Source organism: Megascapheus bottae, chromosome 20, assembly GCF_031878675.1.
Source record: "Megascapheus bottae isolate mThoBot1 chromosome 20, mThoBot2.hap1, whole genome shotgun sequence".
NCBI lineage: Eukaryota > Metazoa > Chordata > Mammalia > Rodentia > Geomyidae > Megascapheus > Megascapheus bottae.
In genome coordinates, this window is record NC_143528.1 from 29,759,082 (window position 1) to 29,783,110 (window position 24,029).

The window sequence follows — 24,029 nt, forward strand, 5'->3', positions numbered from 1 at the left end:
TGTTCATGTTTAGGAAGTTGAAACCCAAAAGTTCATTTCATGGACATGCAATCTGATATATTCAGTTTTCCTTTACTATTTCCTGGTGTATATGAGGTATTTTTTCCTTCTGAATTTTATTTACTTAAGAAAATAAGCGAAGGCTGACTTAATTTCAAGAACAAAGGAAAAGGAATGGGGGGAAGACCCCAGGAACCCCAGTTCTAGCTGTGCCAAACTCCTGTTGTTTTTCTCTGTGTTAGTCTGCATGCTAAACATTCATCTCTTTTTTTTTTTCCCTCCTCCCCTTCTTTTGCTTTGAAGACCAGCACAGATGTAGCCCATGACAGGCGATTCACTAGAGTAGTTAAAATTCCTCCAGTTGTGGCAGCATGTTAAGTTGGAGTGTTATTATTGTAACTGGCTAATTATATAATGTCAACAATTCAATGAGACGGAGGCCCAGTATTTATATAAGCAAAGCTGGGAACACGAGCTCTGAGCCTCTGTAGTTAGGGCACATGTTTCTATACAGGTTTAAATGCTCTCCCTACCCCAACCCCACACAGTTCTGTTTCATGCTACTTCATTCTTCATGGGAAATCTTTTTCCAAAGGGTGACACATCATAGCTGTAAGATGGCAAGGAGAGACTCAGTGAAAGCTTGTGTTGCACTGAGCAGTATTTGTTCCTTTCTACTTTTATGCAGATGGTGTGGCTTTGGTTGTTGGACACTGAGATTACAAGGGTGTGTGTGTGTGTGTGTGTGTGTGTGTGTGTGTGTGTGTGTACTGGAGCTTGAACTCAGGGCCTCTGTGTATTGTCCCTTAGCTTCTTTTTTTGTTGTTGTTGTTTTAAACTTATGTTTGTCACTCTATTACTTGAGCCACAGCTCCTTTTTTTTTTTTTTTGGTGGTGGTTAATAGGGAATAAGAGTCTCATGTACCTTCCTGCTCTGGCTGGCTTTGAATCCTGATCTTCAAGTCATCATCTCCTGAGTAACTAGAATTTTAGGTGTGAGCCTGGCTAAAATGACAAACGGCTGTTGTTAATGCTTGTCCTTCTGTGTTATGAATGTGGCTAAGGTTTATGCAGACTTCTACTTACATTGCAGTACTTTGACTTACCTCAGTCGATTCCCACCTTCCTTGAGGACGCTTGCTGCAGAATGGAAAACTAGGGAGATCTGAATTCATCCAGGCTGCCATTGACCACAATTACTTTGGTTCTGGTATGACTTAGTGGGATGGAATATATCTTGGGGGGCGGGGAGGAAAGAAAACACATAATTCTGACAAGATGCTTTTGGAAAAGTCCACCCAGCTGTTTCAAGTAGAGGACTGTAAAATTTATTCAAAGTAAATTTTGTTTCCCTTGGAAAGCAAATGTAGTTCAAAGAACTAGCTAAAGTAAACAGTGAAATTTAACTTGTTCAGAGTTTGTGCAGGGTTCTTTGTCTCAGCTTTCGGGAACCTTCTTTTCTATGGTCCAGCTGTGTAGCATTCTAAAGTTATCCTTGCATAACCTGAGGAGTATGAGAAGACCCCCCCAAAAGAGACATCATCTAAGTTATCTTCTCTCTCTTGTGGCCTTGGGCCCCAAACTGACTAGAAGATGAGAACACTGGGCACATAGTATATTTTGTGTTCTCTTGCTGCTGTACTTCAGTAGCTTACAGAACACATTTATTAATTTACAGTTTGATAGGTCAGAGGTCTGGCTTAGGTCTCCTTGGGCCAGAAGGGAACTGTAAGCAGAGCTGCATTACTTTCTGGTGGCTAATTACATAATGGCATCAATTGATGTAGAGGCTTAGTGTTGGGTGAGGGTAACTTTAGGATGGCAGACAGCTCGACCACCTATTTCTTGCCCTTTCCAGTATCTAGAGATGGGATGGTTTTCCATTATCCAAGACAGCAATGTTTCGTCTCCTCTGAATGTCCTTAGCCACAGTTCCCTGGCCTCTGAGCCCTGGGAATGGCCGTTGACTTTGTTCATTGAATCCATGCAGATAATCCAGGATAATATTTCCACGTGTCAAGGCTCTTTTGCCAACTTGGGTTCCAGGCACTGGGACAGCTTTGGGGCCATTATTCTTCTGAGGATCTGTAGTTCAAAGCCATCCTGGTCAGGAAAGTCCATGAGACACTCCCATCTCCAATTAAACAACAGAAACCCGCTGTACTCAAAGTGGTAGAGCACTTGACAAGAGCAAAAAAGCTCAAGGACAATGCCTAGGTCTCAGGTTCAAGATCCACAACTGACAAAAACAACAACCACCACAACAAAGGGTAGCAGCTACAGTGTGATAAATAATAACTTTTCTCCAGGACTTTGAGTATTTAGCAAGAGTATTATTGATGGAATAATTAATTTGATATTACTTCCAAGTTTTAACATATTATTAAACAATTTACAAGGGTACAGCATTTTTTTTTCAAGTTTGTGTACTGTGAGTGTATTTAATTGGAAGAGGAATGAAAAAGCATAAAATCTAAGAGTGGAATATCTGTCTCTTTCTTGCTTTCTCTGTTACACACACACACAATCTGGGTATGAGGCCTGAGGAGAGAAAGACCTAAGCACTTGTCACAGCCCTAGTTTGCCTGCATCCATGTAACTTTTTTTTTAATGTCTAATATTAATTGTTTTAATATTTCTTTTAAAAATATTTTCTATCTTGAAGGAATTGTACAAAGGAATTGCTGTTGAATAAAACAGTTCATGAATATATCTTGATCAATGCCACCCCTTTCAACATTCTGACCCCTTCCCACCCTGCCCAGCCCTCCCTTACTCTTCTTGAGACTTCTTTCGCTTGCCTGCAATATGTTAAAGCCAAGATGCCTGTATTCTATAGCCCTTTCACCCAGGTCTGGCCCAGAGTTATGGCTTTGCTGCCAGCTAGCTGTGTGTTCTTAGACTTTCCATTCACTCTGTGTCCTCATATGAAGCACCCATGTATGCAGTTTCTAAACTTTTTTAATTAATTAATTGTTTTTAAAAGTTCTATAGTAAAGGTGATGAACAGAGGGGTTGCAGTTACATGTGTCAGGTAATAAGTACTTTTCCTTTTGAACAGTGTCACCTCCTCCTTCATTCTTTCCTAGTTTTTCCCATCCTGACTTCTCCCCCCCCTCCAAGTTATAGTTAATTTCCAACATAGTGTCTAGTGAGTTTTATTGCTGAATAGGTTCACCCCAAATCAGATAAACTTAGATACAAGACAAAGGTTTGCAAAGTATTCCTTTATAATATTCTGGATCTTGCTTGTTTCTGTTATGATGCATGATGATTCTTTAATTTATTTGAATGTGTTTTCTTCCTTTTTGGCCATTTTTGCTGAGTTTGTCAATTTTGTTAATTTTTTCAAAGAACCAACTTGTTTCTATGGGTTTTTTTTTTTGTCTCTAATTCCTTTATTTCTGATTTAATTTTGATTATTTCTTTCTACCTACTGGTTTGGGGTTTGACTTGTTCCACATTTTTAAAGAGCTTAAAGTCCATCATTAAATTTTGATTTGAGATTTCTTCGATTTGATGATGTAGGCATTCAGAGCTATAAATTTTCCTCTGAGTACTGCCTTTGCTCTGTCCCATAGGAGCTAGTATTTTATGTGTTCATTCTAGTTAAATTCCATAAACATTTGAATTCTGATCTCTTCAATGACTAAGTCATAGCAGTAAAAACAGCTTGGTACTGGCACATGAACAGGCCTGAGAACCAATGAAATAGACTAGAAGATCCAGAAACAAACCTACAGACATAGCTATCTAATATTTGATAAGAGAGCCAAAAACACAGAATGGAAGAAAGACAGCCTTTTCAACAAATGGTCCTGGCAGAATTGGCTATACACATGGAGAATCCTGAAGTTCTGGCCTTATATATCACCCTTAGCAGAATCAACTCCAAATGGATTAAAGACCTCAGTGTAATACGAGATACCCTGAATGTATTACAGGAAGGGATAGGGGAAACACTAAGGCTCTTGGGCCACAGGTCAAAATATCCTAAGTAAAAATCCAGAATCACAATAAATCAAAAGCTAGATAAATGGGATTACATGAAACTGAAGAATTTTTGCATGGCAAAAGACATAGCTAGCAAGATAAATAGGAAGCCCACAGAGTAGGAGGAGATATTTACTAGCTATGCATCAGACAAGGGTCTCACATCTAAAATCCATGAAGAGATGTTTGACATCTCTGGTCATAAGAGAAATGCAAATTAAAACAACATTGAGATTCTATTTCACCCCAGCTAGAATGGCCATTATCAAAAAATCTAACAATAACAGAGATCTGGCAGGGATGTGGCTCAAAGGGAATGTTACTACACTATTGGTGGGAATGTAAACTTGTTCAGCCACACTGGAAAATAGTATGAAGATTCCTCAGAAGATTAAACATAGAGTTTCCCAGCAATCCCACTTCAGTTGACCACAAACCAGGCTACACTAAAGCCACTAACACAACCATGTTCATTGTAGCATGTTTACCATAGCTAAGATATGGAATCAATCCATATGCCCTTTAGTGGACAATGGATCAAGAAAATATGATCTATATATGCCCAACAGAATTCTGTGCTTCCATCAGAATTTTTTTTTAATTTTTAAGGATCTTCCCTAAGAGAAACAAAGTTGATCTCTGTCAACTTTGAAGGTAAGTGTATATTCACATTGCGTGCATGTATATGGAACATTTTCACTCAAATATGTAGGAAATTATATTTATTTATTACATATAGGACTCTTCGTCCCTTTTTTGTTGTACTGGTATTTAAATTCAGGGCCTTGTACTTGCTAACATAGGCACTCTACTACATGACCCGTGACCCCAGTATTTTGCCTTTTACATGCGGAACCTCTGCTTACCTAGGCTGTCCTCAGACTATAATTCTCCAACCTTTAATTCTGCAACCTTCACCTTCTGAGTATCTAGTGTACAGGCGTGTACCAACACACTGAACGTGTTTTGGAGACAGGGTCTCACAGACTTTGGTCAAGGCTGGTCCTTGAGCTTCAATTCTGTCTCTACCAGCTAAGTGAGTAGGACTACCATTATACAGCGTGCACCGTTCCTAGCCTAGGATTTTTCCCCATTTGGCCCCTTTTTATCAGTGGATATTTGTTCACACAGACACATGTTGAATTTTAAAACATTTGAATAAATATTTAAAAAACGAAATCTAGCATTCAACAAATAACTTTAAAGTGCTTAATTGCAAAACTAACAGAAAGCCGTTTTTATTAGGCTGATCCTTTTTAGTGGTGTGGGCATGTAAAATGGATTGTGAATGCCTTTTATTTAATATACTTTCATAGCATTTACAAATTTGTTGTGTGTTCATAAAAACCAGTGTGGGAATTTTTCAGTGCTTAATTTTATATCATCTCTGTTTCTGTTCTTGCAAGTACTGACCTTTGCTTAGTTTATATATCTTCTTATTTAATTAGAGAAAGAAAAATGTTCCTTTAGTACAAGTGGGTGTTTAATAAAGATCCTCTAGCGTATAAACAGAGGAAATCTTTAGGAAAAGATCTATATTTTCAGTAAGAATTTAATGTCTGAGGACAAAGAGATGAACAAAGCTTTAAACACCAGCTCCCTTGTGTTACTCAGGCAGCTGTGTGTACAGAGATGGCATGATGGCATAATGTCCCTTATTTGTTTTATAATAATCAAATCACATACAAGTGTTGTACTTAAAGATGGCTTATAACCATTCCAAATGTAAGTAACTCATGGGGCTTTAAAGACATGGGAAAAATTACCAGTCAGTAATTCTAGGATTTGCTATAGTTTCCAAAGTGGTTGTTTTATTAGAAAAGAAAACATTGTTACAGAGTAATGCTAAGAAGAGGAAGAGACCCCTTGAACTCCCATTTTCTGTGCAGCTTTGTTATTTTCTGGGCAGCACACTGGCAGATGATTAGCTTATTTTTGCATGTGTCTTTGTTATTGACCAGGAGCTCATAGATAAAGAAATTCCTTAATTCTACCTCACATTGAAAATAGTCTTGGTTCCTCTGTTGTTTTAGTTGCAAGCCCTGAAGGTATTAAAAAAAAATCGTAACAGAGTTCCATGTGATCATGTGACAAGTTTGTAAAGTTGACTTACTGATTGTGAGTAGGAGCTCTGGAATCAAACTGGCCCAGGGGCCAAGTGTCTAACTCTGAGTAGGTTGCAAAACCACCTTGAACCTTGCTTTCTGTAGAAAGCAGGCTTACATGTTTTTATGATTTATATCATGATGCATAATATATACACACATGTGTATATATGCAATATATAAACACTATGCAGTATCATACATAATATGTATTATGTATATTACTATGCAATATAATTGACTTGGTCATCACTAGTAATTTTCTTTTCAGGCTTAAAATTTTCAAGTCATTCAGACATAGGCTTTTTGATGTAATTTCTAGACCATTCTCTAGATTCTGAGTCTTCCTCTATTGGAGATCATTTTGAAATTAGGATACACAGAACAAGAGGCAGAGGCTCTAGATGTCCTGGGGTGGTCATTCCATCGAGTCCTGATTGTCACCTGTACTTTCTTTACTAATATCCTTATTAATGGTAACAATAGCTGTGTTAGTCATAGCTCAAACTGAAATTGTGGGCCATAAAACACAAGGAGTCTTTTTTCTTTTTTTAAAATTTATTCATTCATTAGTGTGACAAATCTTGTGTAGTTACCTGTACTTACACACAAGTAATTTTTGTTTTCTATTCTGTTTTTGTGTCAGTCCTGGGCCTTGAATTCAGGGTCTGAGCACTGTGCTTGAGCTTTGTCAAGGCTAGAGCTCTACCACTTGAGTCACAGCACCATTTCCGGCCTTTTTCTTTGTATGTGGTACCAAGGAATGGAACCCAAGTCTTTATGTATGCTAGGCAAGCATTCTACCACTAGGCCACACTCCCAGCCTCCTGAGCACTTTTGAGGCCAGTGCTCTACCACTTTAGCCACAGCTCCACTTCAGCATTTTGGTGATTACTTGCAGAGAAGAATCTCACAGTCTTTCCTGCCTAGACTGGCTTTGAACCTTGATCCTCAGATTTCAGCCTGCTGAGTAGCTAGGGTTATAGGTGTGAATCACCAGTTCCTGGACAAGTGATTTTTTTTTTAAATTTTTAACAAGTGATTTTTAAGCAAGGAAATGCATAGCTGACATTCAGGAAACATCTGCTATGCTAGCCCATACGGATCACCTGAAAATCTTTTCAAATTGTACCTGAACCTATAGCTAGCTAGCACTCCCTGCTAGGTTTCTGTCACTTGACAAATTCATTAAAATGTTGGATTTCCTATAAGATGAACAATTGCAGAGCATTGGGCCATGTCACCAAGCTCTTCATCTAAGTAACCAATGGCTTATTCATCACAGCAGTGTCTTGGGGCAACGGACAATGTCTAGGTGACTCGAAACACTGTGTTTCTCACAGTTCTCTAGGCCAGGACGTCTGAGATCATGCTGACAGGTGGTTCTTGCAAGCAGTACCTGTGGGTGGAAAGTCACGGGAGATGTGAGCTTAGAAGTAGATGGAGCTGCAGTCCTAACTACTCAGGTGGCTAAGATCTGAGGATCATGGTTCTAAGCCAACTAAGGCAGAAAAGTCCACAAGACTCTTATTTCTAATTACCTATCAGAAAGTCCAAAAGTAGAGCTGTGGCTCAAGTAGTAGAGCACTAGCCTTGACCAGACAAAAACAAAAACAACTCAGAGACAGCAACCAGGCCCTGAATTCAAACCGTAGAACTGGCACAAAAGTAAATGGGTGGAAGAATAACAAGCAAGACTTGACTTGAGGGGACTGGGCATGTGCATGAGTGAGTGACAATACAGAGATGGCATTGGCTTGGTTTAGGCTGGCAGATGTGGGATCTATGGACAAGTTTGAGCCAGCAGACTTGCTGACGGATTGCTTGTGGGGTGTGAAAGAACAGGCATCCTGTATAGCATAGTCTTTCAGCTGAAGCAGTGAGGTGAAAATAGGCTGATTACTGGCTTGGGGGAAGCTGATAGAGGATCAGACTTTGTTTGGGCTGATAGAAATCAAGAGATGTTTTGGACAGATAACTTGTAGACATCTGGTAGTATTACAGAAGAGATATGGAAAGGGTTCTGGGAGCCCATGTGAGCAGAGATCATCAGATCTAGGATCAGCAGTTTCCCCCCCTTTCTGTGAGAATCATTGAGAAGCTTTTAAGAATGTGCAGGTTTCTCACCTAACTCCAGAGCTTTTTAGTTTAATTGGTTTGGTGTGGGACCTTAGAACACTTCAAAAGAAGAAGAAATAGCTCTGTACTTGGTTCTAATATGTAGCTATGGTTTAGAAAGGCTTATATAAATGGTTTTCAAAGGAGGAAATAACAAGCTAGGAGCCATTGGCTCACACTTGTAATCCTAGATACTCAGGAGGCTAAGATCTGAGGATCAGGGTTCAAAGCCAGCTTGTGCAAACCAATTCCCAAGACTCTTATCTCTGATTAAGCAGCAAAGAGCTGGAAGCGATATAGCTCAAGTGCTAGAGCAACAGCTGTGGGAAAAAAAAAAGTCAAGTCAGGAATAAGAGGTGAGTTCAAGTACTGAGACACACTTACACACACACACACACACACACACACACACACACACACACACACACCCTACCACCACTGCCACCACCACCACTACCACCACCAACAACAACTTACCCTCCCTTCTTAAAAGTAGCTTATAAATGATTAGGTAGCTGGTTGTTTTGTCCTTAGCATCACACTTTGATGTTTGCATGAGAAATAGGTATTTTTGTAGATGACAGACATGTCCAGTGACTTGGCATGCATTTCACAAGTTCCAAGAATCGAAGGGAGCTATGTAGGCTTTTATTATATTCCCAGAAGCTAACACACTGAACCCTCCAAGTTTTGCCATGTTCGATGTTCAGTGCCATGGGAACCCATAGTAGACACGAGCTCTCCAAGTGATATCACACCAATTAATGGAGTCACACAGCCTTACAGAAGCAGGGAGTGTGATGGTGGAGACAGACAGTTTATGTCTTATTTTTCTTTTCTTAAACAATTGAATGTGTTGTGTTCATTCGTTCTTCTTTTTTTGCATCCATAAAGAAACATAAGCATAGCAAGCTGGAATGTCTTATTTATTGTAAGAGTCTGAGTAGCAGGCACAGCGGGGGTTTCATGGATGCTGTATTAATGGGGTGTTGAAGTCTGAGTCAACTATTAGAGCCGCTGAATACCCTAGTCAGGCGTGGTTAGGAGCAAAATGGGGGCAAATGGGGAAGGGTAAGTGTGTGAAGACAATAGGCACGGTATACTCTGCTCTTCTTCTTAATGCTACTTGACTAGACCCTTGGGGAAGAATACTAGCAAGCACTCTAGAATTTTATATGCTATATTTTCTCCCTCCCTCCCTCCCTCCCTCCCTCCCTCCCTCCCTCCCTCCCTCCCTCCCTCCCTCCCTCCCTCCCTCCCTCCCTCCCTCCCTCCTTCTCCCTTCTTCCCTGCTCTCCTCTCTGCTCCCCACCGCTCTTCTCCCCTCCTCTCTTGGAGACAGGGCCTTACTAAGGTAGCCCAGGCTACCCTGGGCTATCTCCTTCTAGTTGATCATAAACTCTTGACCTCCTGTTTCATCCTTCCAAGTACTGGGATTACAAATGTGCATCATTATGCTTGGCTCCTTTTTCTTCCACATTTTAGTTTTAAAGTAATATCTGTTCCTAATAGAAAATACATAACCACTTAAGAGTATCCTGCTTCTCGTCTTCAACTTCTGCTTTTCATAAGTAAGCCCTGTGTTTTCTCTTCTTTAGTTCCACTGGCTACATTACAACCTAAGGCAATATATTTCTAGTTCTCTCCCTCGCTCCCTTCCTCCCTCCCTCCCTCCTTCCTCCCTCCCTCTTTCCTCCCTCCCTCTCTCCTCCCTCCTCTATTTCTTTCTATGTCTCTGTCTCTGTTTCTCAGTCTCTGTCTCTGTGTGTGTGTCTCTCTCTCTCTCTGTGTCTCTCTCTAATGGCAGCACTGAGGCTTGAACTCAGGAATTCCTTCATCCAATTTCTATCACAATTGATTTGTTTTATCTAGTCTTGAAAGTTATAGTCCCAGGTCGTGGGAGTGTGGTGGTCCAGCAGGAGAAAACAGTGAGAACTGAGAGCTGAAGGCCCTAACATGCAAAAAATGCTCCAGGCATGCAGAGGAGCAGGGCTCTGCCAGTCCTGGGTGAGGATGATGGGAGAACCTAACCCACACAGGCCATGTCTGAGCTGGGTTCTGAAGGGCAGGGGCAGTCTGTGTGAAGTCGGCCTTATTTGTACTTGGATTGCAAACAGCAAAAGTAGTCATTCTAGAGACACAAAATTGCAAGTGAAAGAAATATCAACTGCAAATACATAGTGATATATATGTGTGTGTATGTAAATATGTGTGTATATATATAGATATATGATATGTATGCTACACACACACACACACACACACACACACACACACACACACACTCACACCAAGGTCTCCTAAAGGATTGGCTGTTCTTGGTGAATTCTGGTGAAGGAAGAATAACATGTTTGAAGATGGAAATGAAAACTGCCCGGAATTTACTTGCTGAGGACAGAAAATTGGGGGTGGGACAGTCAATGCAAATGGAAGACCAGGACATTAAATTGATTTAAGATGTAATTGGAAACCATGTCTACATTGTAGACATTGGTAATGTCGACAAGACCATGTTTCAAGAAGGATTCTTGCTATTATGGTTGTATTTTGCTAGTTCTCCTCCTACCTCTGTTGTTAGTTTTGTCTGTCTCCTAAATGTGGGGATTTTCTCAACAATGCCCTGTAGTTCACTTCTTCCTATAACACTACCCTCACATAAGGCCACAGCGTGCATTCTCAGGGTGGTCTTGATTAACCTGTACTCTTGAGCCAGAGTAAAATTGGAACCAGAAATAGAGTAGAGGAGGAAGATTGGCTAGATAGAATGACTCTTTACTTCAAGAGAATGTTGAAGCAAACAATTGTGTAAGAAAAGAAGGTATTGGGGCAATAGAAAATGAGCAAAAAAGAATTAAGTATGGGGGCTAGAGATAGCTTGTAATAATCCTTGTAGATATTACATTGCAGTTGAAATGTTTCAAATGAGGGCCAAGTCATAGCTTAGTGATTATTTGACCTAGATTCCTTGAGAACAAAACTCTAGACTTAATAACTGTGAGGTTATGAGTAGCTTTATGAAATACTGTTATTATATCTTGATGGATATTATACTTTGTAGGGAAAAGCCAACATACATTTTGTTACATAAAACACATTTTGAAAAATTCTTTCCTTAATTCATTTTTGAACGGTTTTGGAACCTCCCGTTCTCCACTGGTTTCACTCAAGGGTGGTTCTATACCAGTTGAGCCACAGCTCCATTTCTGGCTTCTTGCTGGTTAATTGGAGATTAGAAACTCACAGACTTTTTCCCCAGGGTGGCTTTGAACCATGATCCTCAGCTCTCAGAGTCCTGAGTGGCTAAGATTACAAGTGTGAGCCACCAATGCCTGCCGGCTACTGTGAGTTTGTTTGCATCAATTCTCTTTGGAAACTTTGTGAAAGTCAAGTTGAGATCAGCAGAACATGGTCCAATGTAAATGTGACTAAATGATTAAGTTATACACATTTTATGGCTGTTCCCACTAGAAGAATGTCTTCTACATTTTGTTTTTTAGTAGGTCATTGAATCTTTTTTTACTTTATGGAGCGATGAGAAATGCATGAAGACATTTGAATTTAGAGAGGCTGTCTTGCATGTAGATCTGTGCATTGACATTTCAAGTCTATAAAATAAATTGACAGTGAATGTTTTATTTACCTGTTAGAGTCACAGCTAGATCATCAAGTAGCATTCGGCCAGATATATTAGAGTAGACTTGACGGCATATAAATGGAAGAGGAAAGCACTTTATCAAAACTATTTTTGTGTGCAGATCACACGGGTATTTTAATGCCTTAGACAACAACCGGTGTTTATAACTCAGAGGCAGAGATGATTTGAAAAGTAAATCCACTGTCCTACTTTTGTATTTGTTTTTCTAATGAGCACAAGATTTCCCTGGTTATGAAAACTGGTCTAGTTGCAGAATTGTTCTGATACTTCGCCTGCCTAAATTGCCAAGCTCTTTGATAAAACTGGCAAGCGTGAATGACAGGCGCACACCCAAGGTTAGACTGCAGTGCTGGCTTCTCCCTGGCTTTCTCTCCCTTTAAGCCTCTCTTTCATGTGTAGCCAAGTGAAAGTCTCTGAGTGAAATGTAAGCTCTGCGGAACCTCAGGGGCCCTGGCCTGATGAGAGGATCCAGAAGCAGAGCAGCAGTTTGGAAAGCCTGCGGAAGGCACTGAGGGCAGAGGCTCCTCGTGCTGACATGACTCCCAGACCTTTGAAAGGAGATGAATGAGAAGACTTTGCCTCCCTGGGCTCTGGGATGTATTTACCCACCAGAGTAGTCCCAGGTTTCTAAACCAATTGTTTGGGCTTTATCCTTCAGATGTTGCAGAAGGAAAATGTGTTCTTTTATTGCTCTTCCAAGTCGTTTAACCATTTATCCTTAATCATCTGCAGTTGGAGTGGGAAGAAGTCTTCTAAAGATCACCGAACTTTGCTTGATTTGAAATCAGAGGAGAATTCATTGCATTTCATGTGGGAAACCTTCTTCAGAGAAGCTTGACACACACTGGCTTTTCAGTGTGCTCCAATGTAATTGAAAAAGAACACCGTAGAAAAACACTGCCAGATGCACAAATGTCTGCTCCTGGGTTAGATTGCCATAAGCTTCCTAGCTCTTTCTCTGTGGTTATTGATCATTGAAATAACCATGGCATTCAGCATTTAGCAAGTCAGTGTGAATTAATGAACCTCGGCTTGCATCACAGGGCTGCAACCCTAGGCTAGCTGTAATGTCTGCTGCTGTTATCACACTATGTCTTCGCCTTGCCACTTGCTCGATTAAGAAGACTTGATGATTTTAGAAGCACTTAACAGATTTGCATTGTGGAAAAGTGAATTAATCCATTAGGCCACTGGTGTACGGATGGGATCTATAAAGCAATACATTTTCTTGGATTCCCACACTAGCATATCACAAAAGGGCCATACTACATACAGTTCGGTTGGGAACTTTACAGACCCTTCAAGACACAGTACAGAATGATTTCTAAGAGTACTAAGTCTGTATCTTGGTGCATGGATTTGGCTGGCATAGATTTGGGCAGAGTGGGCCAAATAGAGCTAATTGAGGTGGGGGAAGATTGAGTGAATGGGCCATAATGGTGAATAGAGTTATTTGTCATTGAGTTTGTAATAGGATTTTCAATTAATTCATGCAGGCTTCCAGTGCCTTCCATTAGCCCTGTCAAGATGAACTACAGCCCCATCTAAAATGCCATCCCCTATTAAACGGTGCGTGTCAGTGAATTTGTAATTTCTTCTGTTCAACCAGAAGATGAATGGATCCGACTCAGAAAACAAATGGGGTGCTTCAGAAATGCACATTTCCAAGCCCTCACCACTTCCTAGGGAGGGACATTCTTTGCATTGTTCTGCGGTGAATATATATTAAAAACTGTAATTGCCATGTGAATGCATCCAAAAGGAAGAGAACATCTAGCAGCATGGAGACAAACTCCTCGGCAGGCATCCATCTCCCCAGGCCCTGATTGAGGTGGTCGTGATAATGATGATGATGTTCGCATGGGGCTTTTACTGCTTTCTGGGCCATTTTGAGGGACTTCATGTATGTGCACTCTCTAAATCCTAGTCCAGATGAGGCACAGAGAGGTTAGCCTGTGTAACCAAGGTCACACAGCTAGTACATGATGGTGCTGGGATTCGATATGTGGGTTCTGTTGCTTGTACGTAGCTCCCTCTGAATCAGTCTCTTGGGCCACATTAGTTTGCTAGGTTCTCTGCTGCATTTTCCTTCTAGCTTCCCCTCCTTCCACAGGAACAGCAAACCTTCTTATTGTGTTCATCCACTTTGATTGCTCCAGACCTGTCTCTGGAAACTGTCCTTAAGCGGTGATAACCAGGTTTCCCCCCCAAAGACATCATAGTAGGGAATTTCATAGAGCCTAGGTGAGGAGAGACACAATTGAAAATTCTGCCTTGGACAAAGTTGGGTGCTGAATGGAATGTGGACAGGGTTTGTAGCATTGTGAGGGACCAGATTTCTTCCATGCTATATCCTTTTGTAGGGAGTCAGAGGACACAGCAGAACGATTAATAAGGTAGTATGAACGCTGAGTAATTAGGGTTAGGTCATTAGAGGCCAGGTCTTAAGGCAGGGATCCAAAATCGGAGAGCAACAGTGGGTGTCAGGCTTCACCCCAGATGTTAGCCTCTCAGAACTGCTTTCATTTACAAACTACAAGGCAAGGCGAGAGGGCAAGAATGATTATTTGTTTTAAACCCAACTGAAATATTTAGCAAAAATCTAGCTGATGTGGAACCTGCACTGGCTCTCCTCCAGTGACCAGAAACCAAGGTAATTAGTACAAACTTAACGTGAAGTTTTGTTGCCACCAGAGGTACAACACTTCGATTAACACTTTGTCTTTGGTTTTGTTGCTCTTGTTGTTGGGGAAAGTATGGAAAAGTGATATGAGTTATGCGTCCTATTGGAATGATTAAACTTCTAAAGTTTCAAGCATTTCAACTAAGCACCAGTGGGTCTTGCCTTTAATCTGAGCTACTCAGAAGGCTGAGATCTGAGGATCATGGCTTGAAGCCCGCCCTGGCAAGAAAGTTCATGAGACTCTTACCTCCAATAAATTATACACACTCCCCCAAACATCTGGAAGTGGAGTTACCCAAGTGGTAGAGCATTAGATCAGAGACAGTACCCAGGCCCTGAGTTCAAGCCTCAGGATGGGCATATAATTACACAGAAGCATTTTAGGCTAGTGACTTGCACATCAGCTCTGTTTTCCAGTCTGTTGGAACTATTTGATACCTGATCATACCCTGTCTACTGGTGTTTCCATTAGGGACTTATCACTGCTCACAAGACCCAGCAAACTCAAGTGGTTGACCTGCCACTGAAGACCCATCATGAACCAGTCTTCGCCTGCCTCTCCTGGACTTATGGTTCCTTCATTCCAACCCAGGAATGTCATGATTTTTGTGAAGCTTTGGTTCCCCTGTGTGCCATGCAGCTGCTCACTTCTGTACCCTTGCTGAGGCTCCTTACAAGTGCAGGCCCCAGATAACTGCCTAGCTAACTTTGAGGAGTTCCCTAAGGGACAAGGGTTTCATTTCCACCCCCAGACCTCAAGTTCTCTGGTGTCATCAGCCATAGCCACAGCCCTGCCCTTGCATTTACTTCACTGAGTTATCATTTCTAATGTCTTATCTCTTTGAAAGGAAAGAACTGAGCTATGTACTGTTTTCCATCCCCAGCCCTAGAGCAATTGCCTGGAGGAAAAAGTGAAATCTTGCTATTTGCTGAGTGGAGTAAATACATAAAGATTGACAGGAGAAATGGGGAGCTTCCACTGTAATTCAAGGAGTTACTAAAGACATGTTTGACTTGCCATTTATCCTATGAATCAGTGATAGGCTCTAGAATGCCCAGGGATCTTCACGTGCCAGCTAATGCTTACAGATGGACACCCCGATGCTTTTCCAAGTATCGTATTTAATCCATTTGATGATTTAATTGCTTTGGTGAGGTGGGGGAGGCACACAACTTCACCATAATGCAAGGCAGTAACATTTAAATCTCATTTCGTAGCAGCTGATCAGCTTAACAGTGCTTCCCAACCAGGAAGGAGCAAAAATAGTTCATTGTAAAAGATGGAATACTTACATATTGCAGATGGGGCTAGGACTGCCTTACTGTTGTTTTTGGTCTCGGGCATTAGATCAGCCTCTGGTAAATGCTTGCTGAGTTAATGAGGCACTGAGATCTTCTGTCCACACTAGAAGCTGTATTGTTCACACTCAATCTAATTTTTTTTTAATCCGAAACTGTTAAGTTGTACTTCCGTTTATTTTTTTTTCCTCAGTGCCAACTATTGATCCTAATAAAGTAGTTAGATGAGGTTTTCTTAAAATTTCATACTGGAGAGTCAGTTCTACCAATTATACCTTCATGTACTAATAAACTCAGGCCAACAGACTAGAATTCCCACGAAATTAAGTCTAGGAATAGAAAGCTAGACTTTGGCAGGTTCACAGATAACCTATTGTTTTGAATTTTATTATTGACATTTGCCTAATATTTGCAATTTATTGACAACAACATCAAAAAATTTTTGTTTGTTTTTTGGGGAGTGAGTTTCTGGGGTTTGAAATTGGGGCCTTGTACTTGCTAGGTAAGCACTTTATCACTCGAACCATGTCCCCAGCCGCAATCACAAATAGTATTTTTGCCCTGATGGTTCTGGTTAATAGTGTATTTACTGTCCCTATGTGGCTGGGATGGTAGCTGTGTGCCAACACCATGCCTGGCTTTCTTGCTGATTGAAATAGGCTTCCACACTTTTACCTGGACTAGCCTCAAACTTCAATCCTCCCCATCTTCACCTCAGAGTAGCTTGGATTAGAGAAAGGAAGCCACCGTGTCTGACTGTAGATAGTTTTCTTGTTGTTGTTGTTTTAATGTAAGACTTCAAAGGGCAACATGTGGATTTGACCATCACTTAAAGGCAATGACTTGTGTAGTTGCATTTTCAGAGATATTATTAGACTGTTTGTTCATTAAAGTTTATCTCTTTTGTCTTTAAGGGTATACCTCAGTTACCATGTGCCAAAGCATTATATAACTACGAAGGAAAGGAGCCTGGAGACCTTAAGTTCAGCAAAGGAGACATCATCATTTTGCGACGACAGGTGGATGAAAATTGGTACCATGGCGAGATGAATGGAGTCCATGGCTTTTTCCCCACCAACTTTGTGCAGATTATTAAACCATTACCTCAGCCCCCACCTCAGTGCAAAGCACTTTATGACTTTGAAGTGAAAGACAAGGAAGCAGATAAAGATTGCCTGCCCTTTGCCAAGGTGAGGTTGCAGGGAATTGGCTCTCAGTTTACCTGAGATTCCTCCCTGTCTGGAATATGATTGGTAATTCCTGTTACACAAAGATAAAACTTGGTGCCAACTATTTCATTATGCTTCTAAAAATACCTGTAGGCCTTCTTCTTTGAGTCTTAAGGAAGATTCTTTTGTCCTTTGACCTCCCTCCTGTGAAAGATCATTGTGGTTGATGTTCTGGGTTGTACGATTTCAGAGTAGCATATTTAGAGCCACCATTGATTTCAAAGCCACTTTGAAGGGTGTGTGTCACCCTTCTGAATTGTGAATAATATATGGAAATGTCATGACTTCCTTATTTTCTATGCAAATCTCTTTGCTGAAAAGCACACACAGAAATCTGTTTACTGAATGGATCACAGTTTGGAATTTGGGGCAGAATATGGTGTTTTTGTGGAGAAAAGCAAGTAGGCAGTACATTTCAGAGGCAAAAGGTAAGAAGCATGAGAGCAAGCTAAACAAAAAGTCTAGATGCTCCTGAGTAGTCTTTGAAGTTACAATTTCTGGATATAAACAAAATAAGTACCAGCTCCTTGTGTCAGGTTGAGATCGGCTGATTGATAGATATCATTTAGTTCAGGAAAATCATAGAGTTTGCAGACTAAAGATAGGTTGTAGTAGTTTTGTTCATATACTCTTAAAGTTTTAATGCCTTCATTGAGAAAGAACATTAAATGATTAATTTAATGGGAGTAGGGAACTAACGATCTACTGTGTCTTACAGGATGATGTACTGACGGTGATCCGCAGAGTGGATGAAAATTGGGCTGAGGGAATGCTGGCAGACAAAATCGGAATTTTTCCCATCTCATACGTGGAGGTAAGTCTGTCTGTAGCATCTCAAATCCTATTCGTATTCAGCTTAGGAAATGAATCTTAATTATTCAATCTGAATATGAAGAGGTTCTCCCACCCTAACACCTCAGAAATGCCCTGTTTGGGATCAGTGAGCCGAACAGGAAGAATACCTTTAAATAGGAAAAATGCCTTCTTTCTATCCTTCAGTTGCTAAAAACTGAAATGTGTGAAACTCTTTCCTTTGTCTCCTGGCTAAAAGCATTCCTGTGCCTGTTAAAGGTATAATATGCTTGCTGTCTTTTAATTATACTATCTCCAGATTTTTCTCTTCCTTTTGCTGGTTTTGGCATCAGACCGTAAAAGTTCTCAAGTGAGCTAGCTGGGGGCGTTATTCAAGACTTCCTCTCCTGCCAGGCCCTGAGTTCAATGCCCAATACTGCCCCCAAACAAAGGAACTAATAGATAGGGCTATCATTATGGCAGGAAATTACTATATTTGTTTTTTTCTGTCCGTTATTTGTCACCTAAACAGAAGTAGAGCAGAGTAGTATAGTTGCATTTCTTTAAAGGAAAGCACAAATTAAAAAATGAACTAAAGGAGTCTTGAACTCTCATTTCTCCTTTTCTATTTCTCCCAATTTTAATCCTGTTATGTTAAAATAAATCCATGCTCACATGTCAGAACAAACACAAATGAGCCCTTGGCACTTGTCCTTCATTAAGCTGTATATCAAAAAGCAAGTATTCTTTAGTAAGAAACGTTTCTTGTTGAAAGCAAATTTGAAAGCTGCACAGTTGAGCTCACTATCAGGATTGCTGAGGTCAGGGACAGGCTGACTATGCAATGGATACCTAGCGACTGACTGAGAGAAGTGGAAAGCTGTGCCATGTGGCGGGAGACTGGCACATGTACACGTAAAAAAAAATCAGAGAAAGAACAGATCACAGATTGAGACTGAAAGGAATTCTGTTGTTCAAAATGTGAGGCGTTTGTTCTGGCATGACTGTGAAGAATAATGTGACAAGAATAGTGTCATGGTAGCCAACACTCAGTTCCCTCCTTAGATACGCAGTCAACAGATTCTTCATGAAGTCAGTTTGACAGCTCTACATCCATGGAGAAAGAATTCAAACCAGAGATGACCCTTGAATTGTATCCGTACCCTTGGAGAGGTTCTTGTGTGTCCAGATATATTTTCCTGCTTTCAAAGTAAACAACAGAAAATGATCTTTCACATACAATCCCTTTTGTGCTTTATTTACATATTCTAACCATGGATCATGGAAAACTACAAGCAGCCTTATGTATGGGAGTGGGTCCACCTTCCATATGTGAGTGTGAGTGAGAAGGTTGATAACAGAAGCTTGCCTTTACTTGTTAGGTATTAGCCGGGTGACATGCCCATGTTTTGTTTGTGGTGCAAGTAAAGGTATTTGTCTGGTTTTGTTATTGACCTGGTAAAGAACAGCACAGGTTGTCAGGGAAAGATCCACCCATGTCTAGAGTCACAAGAAGTCACTTAGGTGATTGAGATTATGATTAACTGGAAAGGGTAAGCTTCTGCCAAGTGGAAAGTATGTTTGTGCTTTTTGTCTCTTTTGTGTTTAATGAGATTTTTCTTATTCAAATCAGAATGTGCTAAGCAAATCATCTACCTCTAATAATCTATAAGTATCTCTTTGATGTCAAGTCATCCTTCGAAGCTCCAGAAGCAACAAGGCATTGGAGTCACCTGGTTTAGCCCCTGGTTCAGGACCCTTTCAGATGGGGTAAAGAGAAAACTGTGGGAATCAGACTGGAGCTTTTTGTTCTATGCAATGATCTTTTTTTCTCTTGCTACAAACCTCTTCATTTCTGGCTGCTTTAGGGCCCAGATAGCTCCTAATATAAAAACAGATGGTGTTATCAAAATTCACTGGTAAATAGTTGATTCTTTTCTTTCTCTCTCCCTCTCCTCCATCCTCCCTCTCTTTCTTTTTCTCCATTCTTATTTTCTTTTTCCAGTTCATTTATATAACATAACATTTTTATTATAGAATAGACATAATGGTAGGTGTATTTTGGCCAACTTGAAGATATTGTAAGAGACTGGGGAAATTTTTAGGTGGGGTAGGTTAGGGCTTAATGTTTACCAGATTGGATGTATTAAATATACACCTCACTTATGATTATACATTACCATTGATGTACTGGACCACAGCCACACAGGGCAGTAGAGCATCTGGACTTAGAGGGAGCAGCGTCCAGTATAGTGTAGCAAACACTGAGTGTTTATACAGTATAGAAGGAAGGAAGGCAAAAACATGTCTTGAACTAGAGTCGGACTCACAATTACAGAAAGGCCGGGTCTTACAAAGAACCACATCCCATACCTCGGAAAGCATGAGATGGAGATAAAGTGGCATAATAGTGATGTCTTCTTATTAAAGAAGAGCACAGATAAACCCAGTAAATGTGTATCTAGAATTGGCAAGAACAATGTATTCTAAACCAAAAAGATGGCTAATGTGACTGAATTGCTCTCACACACACACACATATATATGTATACAAATATGTACATATATATCCAATATATCTTTCATGGATTAAATAAAGAAAAATTGATAATGCACCTCTCTCTTTGTTCAAAACCACCAGTTATCTTTGTAGTAGATGGGAAGATTTTAACAACCCCATTAACTCCACACTGACTCATTCAGTCTTCGCAGTCATTTGGAGAAGAATGAGATGGTTCTTAGCAAGCAGAAAGTTTTGATTGAAGCAAGTGCTAAACATAGGATTTTTGGATAGTTTTCAAACATTGTGTGTCGTAGGTTTGTAGTGAGTTATACATTTTTTTATTAAGTTTTCTCGCTTTATTTTGATTCCTTCTTGTTTGTTTGAAGTATGACTCAGCCAAGTTTTTCAACAACAACAAAAAGTATTTAGCGACTTGCTCCTTTGCTGTAGATAATATAAACATTTCTTATGTGCAGATGGTATGGAGTATGAATGGTTTAAGACAACTGTTGTTACTCTTCAGATACTGCCAGAAAGAAGGGTAGCATTTGTCTGGTTTTTCTTTGTTTTGTTTTTTGTTTTTTTTTTTTTTTTTTTTTGCCTGAGACTGGGACTCGAGTGTCTTATCTGATGCTTTCATTCATTGCTGGCGCTCTACCATCTGAGCCAAGTCTCCACCTCTCCTGCTCTTTTTTAGATATCACTCTTGTGAAGGACTTTCCTCCCTACCTTGTCTACAGTGACTCTATCTTTCTGCTTACTGTACTACAGGCACACTGTGACGACTTGACTGTAGAGTCAGAGGGCAGGGATTCAAGTCTTGGTTCTCCCTTCCCATTATCTGACTTTGGACCTTATTTCCTTCTTTAAAAAGATAATAGTAGGGCCTGGGAGTTTGGCCTAGGGGTAGAGTGCTTGCCTAGCATGCACAAAGACTCGGGTTCGATTCCTCGGTACCACATACATAGCAAAAAGCCAGAAGTGGTGCTGTGACTCAAGTGGTAGAGCTCTAGCCTTGAGAAAATCCAGGGACAGTGCTCAGGTCCTGAGCCCAAGCCCAGGACTGGCAAAAACAAAACAAAACAAAACAACAACAACAACAAAAAACAAAGATAATAGTAATAGAACCTTCCCATAGGGCACATGGATTCCAACGTTTAAAAACAGTGCGTGGCACCCCGTGAGAGCATTTCAAGTGATCACAAGAATTATCATCACCATTATGAATGAATCCTTTCATCTGTAATCCATTCATAGTGCTTGTTGCCAGGGTTGCCATTTGCTCTGCCTCTTTCCCAATTAGAATATGAGCTTCCAAGGCCAGTATGTTGTCTTTCTAGGTTACCTCCATCTCCAGTTCTTTGGACAGTGACTGCTTGTTCTGGGCTCTCAGTGCATGTTTGAAAGAATAGCTACCTAATTACTTATAGAACAAAAATTTCCTTCCTTCCTTCTTCCTTCCTCCCTCCCTTTCTCCATTCCTTTCCCTCCCTCCCCCCATGTCTATCTGTCTCTGTCTTTGTCTCTGTTTCTGTTTCTATTTCTGTCTCTGTCTCTCTCTCCCTCTCTCCCTCCCTTCCTTCTTCTCTCTTGTTAGTTCTGGGGCCTGGGTACTGTCCCCGGGCTTTCTCAAGGTTAACACTCTAACACTTGAGTCACAGCACTACTTCTGACTTTTTTTTCTGTGTATGCAGTACTGAGGAATCAAACCCAGAGCTTTGTGCATGCTAGGCTATGCTCCCAGCCCCAGACTGTATTTTTTTTTCCCCAGTCCTGGGGCTTGAACTCACAGCCTGAGCACTGTCCCTGAGCTTCTTTTTGCTCAAGGCTAGCACCCTACTGTTTAAGCCACAACACCATTTCTGGCCTTTTCTGTTTGTGTGGTACTAAGCGTGGAATCCCAGGCTTCACGCATCCTAGGCAAGCACTCTACCATTAGGCTGAAATCCCCAGCTAGAACAAAAATTTCTAAGCCAAAGCCTTCCTGGTCGCTAGATTTCAAATTTTTAAACTAAAAATTTCAACTAATATTTCTGTCGTGTTCTACCTAGACATATATTTTATTATTGCTTTATGTTGTTATACCTGTATACCTTTAGTGAGATGTTTTCTTTTAAAAAAAACAGGCTGAAGACAGGTTGATGTGGTGACAAAGCCCTCTTAACCCCACCATTCTGGGTAGGAAAATTATGAGTTCAAAGACAACCTAGACTATATAGTGAGAGCCTGTCTGTAAATTAATTCATTAATTGAAAACATGTATCTATCTAAATGATTTTCTCAGACCAGCATAATAGTGACTGTATTCTATAGATTAGACCTGACAACCTCTACCAACGATTTATTTGTAAAGTATAAATGGTTCCTCTGAGGGAGGGCAGGGCTGGGAAAATGGTTCAAAATTTTAGTTAAGATAGAAGGAGTCCTTGCTGTGGGAATGTCTAACCAGTTTTAAAATGGAAAATCAACTTTATGTGTATATCTGTAACCCTCTGTACATCATCTTGACAATAACATTAAATAAAACAGAAAAAAGAAAGGCAAATCGGATGTGTGGGACTCTGCACCAGTGCCTTCAGTGTAAGACCTCTAGTTCTCTCTGTGGTTAGTTTGAAAGATATTGGTCTCTACTCCAAAGAATAAGAAGTAAAGGCTTAGGTAAATAGTTCCAAGTTTCCAGGGTGACTCTTATAGGACCTAACAATGACAATGCTAACTTTCTTTCTTCTTATTATTTTTCCCTCTAAAGTCTTTCCTCTGCAGAGTAATGACAGCAGAAGGGGAAAATGCTAGTCTAATCTAATAATCAACGAGTTGATTGAAATGTATAAAAAGATATTCTGTCATTTATAGTTAAGGTTGCATTTGTTGCTTTTTAAATTTTTTAAAAAAGTGTAATCAATTTTTATAAAAGAAATTTAGGAGAATTGTTGGGAAATTGGAACTCAAAATTACCATATTGATTAGCATCCAAATGCCCTCTTCAACTTTGAAGTAAGTTAATTTAGGTAAGTGACATTTAGAGAGATTGTTGAGAAATCAGGAAGGAATTACTCTGTTGCTTAGCACCATCGTTTCTTCCTTAATTCTGACTGAATACATTGGGTCTGCTTTTGAATTGCCTTTTGTTGATGTTGCTTTTAAGCACGGGGGGGCCATGTCCCAAGGAGTAGGTTTTCCTATCTTATGAATGGTACCAGCTTGATAGAAGGAATTGCTGCTTTCCTTCTGCTCCGCCACAATGGATGGAGGAAAATGATCACTAGCCCTTGACAATTGAAAGGCAAAGTCAAGTCTCCAGGCTCCAAGAACAGCAACCTAATATCGATATTACCACACACACACACACACCTACTTAGATTCATGGGACACTTTAGGTAGGACAGTGTATGCTCCATCTATTATTCAGCAGCCGCTTTTTAATTTAAGACATTCCTTTTGTTTTCCAGGAGGAAAACATTCTGGGGCTGAGTCTGTAAAGATCAGTTAAGGTTTATTGATTTTTTTTTCACCCATGAATAGATAGTTTCCGGCACTGAGTGTCATTTCATGGGACATAAAAATGCAGATCTTCTGCCTGGTGAAATCACAGACCCAGGATAATGACCAAATAGTGTCTTCTAATGAAACAGTCCCCAGTTCCTTAGCTTGGC

The 24,029-nt window shown here is 40.3% G+C and overlaps 1 protein-coding gene across 2 annotated transcripts in view; it reads left to right on the forward strand.

Moving 5' to 3' along the window:
• Sh3rf1 (SH3 domain containing ring finger 1) overlaps positions 1–24,029 on the forward strand; it is a 138,447-nt gene that overhangs the window by 71,614 nt on the left and 42,804 nt on the right. For both annotated transcript variants that reach the window (XM_090354207.1, XM_090354208.1), the window contains 2 exons: positions 16,768–17,043; positions 17,801–17,896. In XM_090354207.1, the coding sequence (XP_090210333.1) occupies positions 16,768–17,043; positions 17,801–17,896 (372 nt within the window). The remainder of the gene's footprint in view (positions 1–16,767; positions 17,044–17,800; positions 17,897–24,029) is intronic.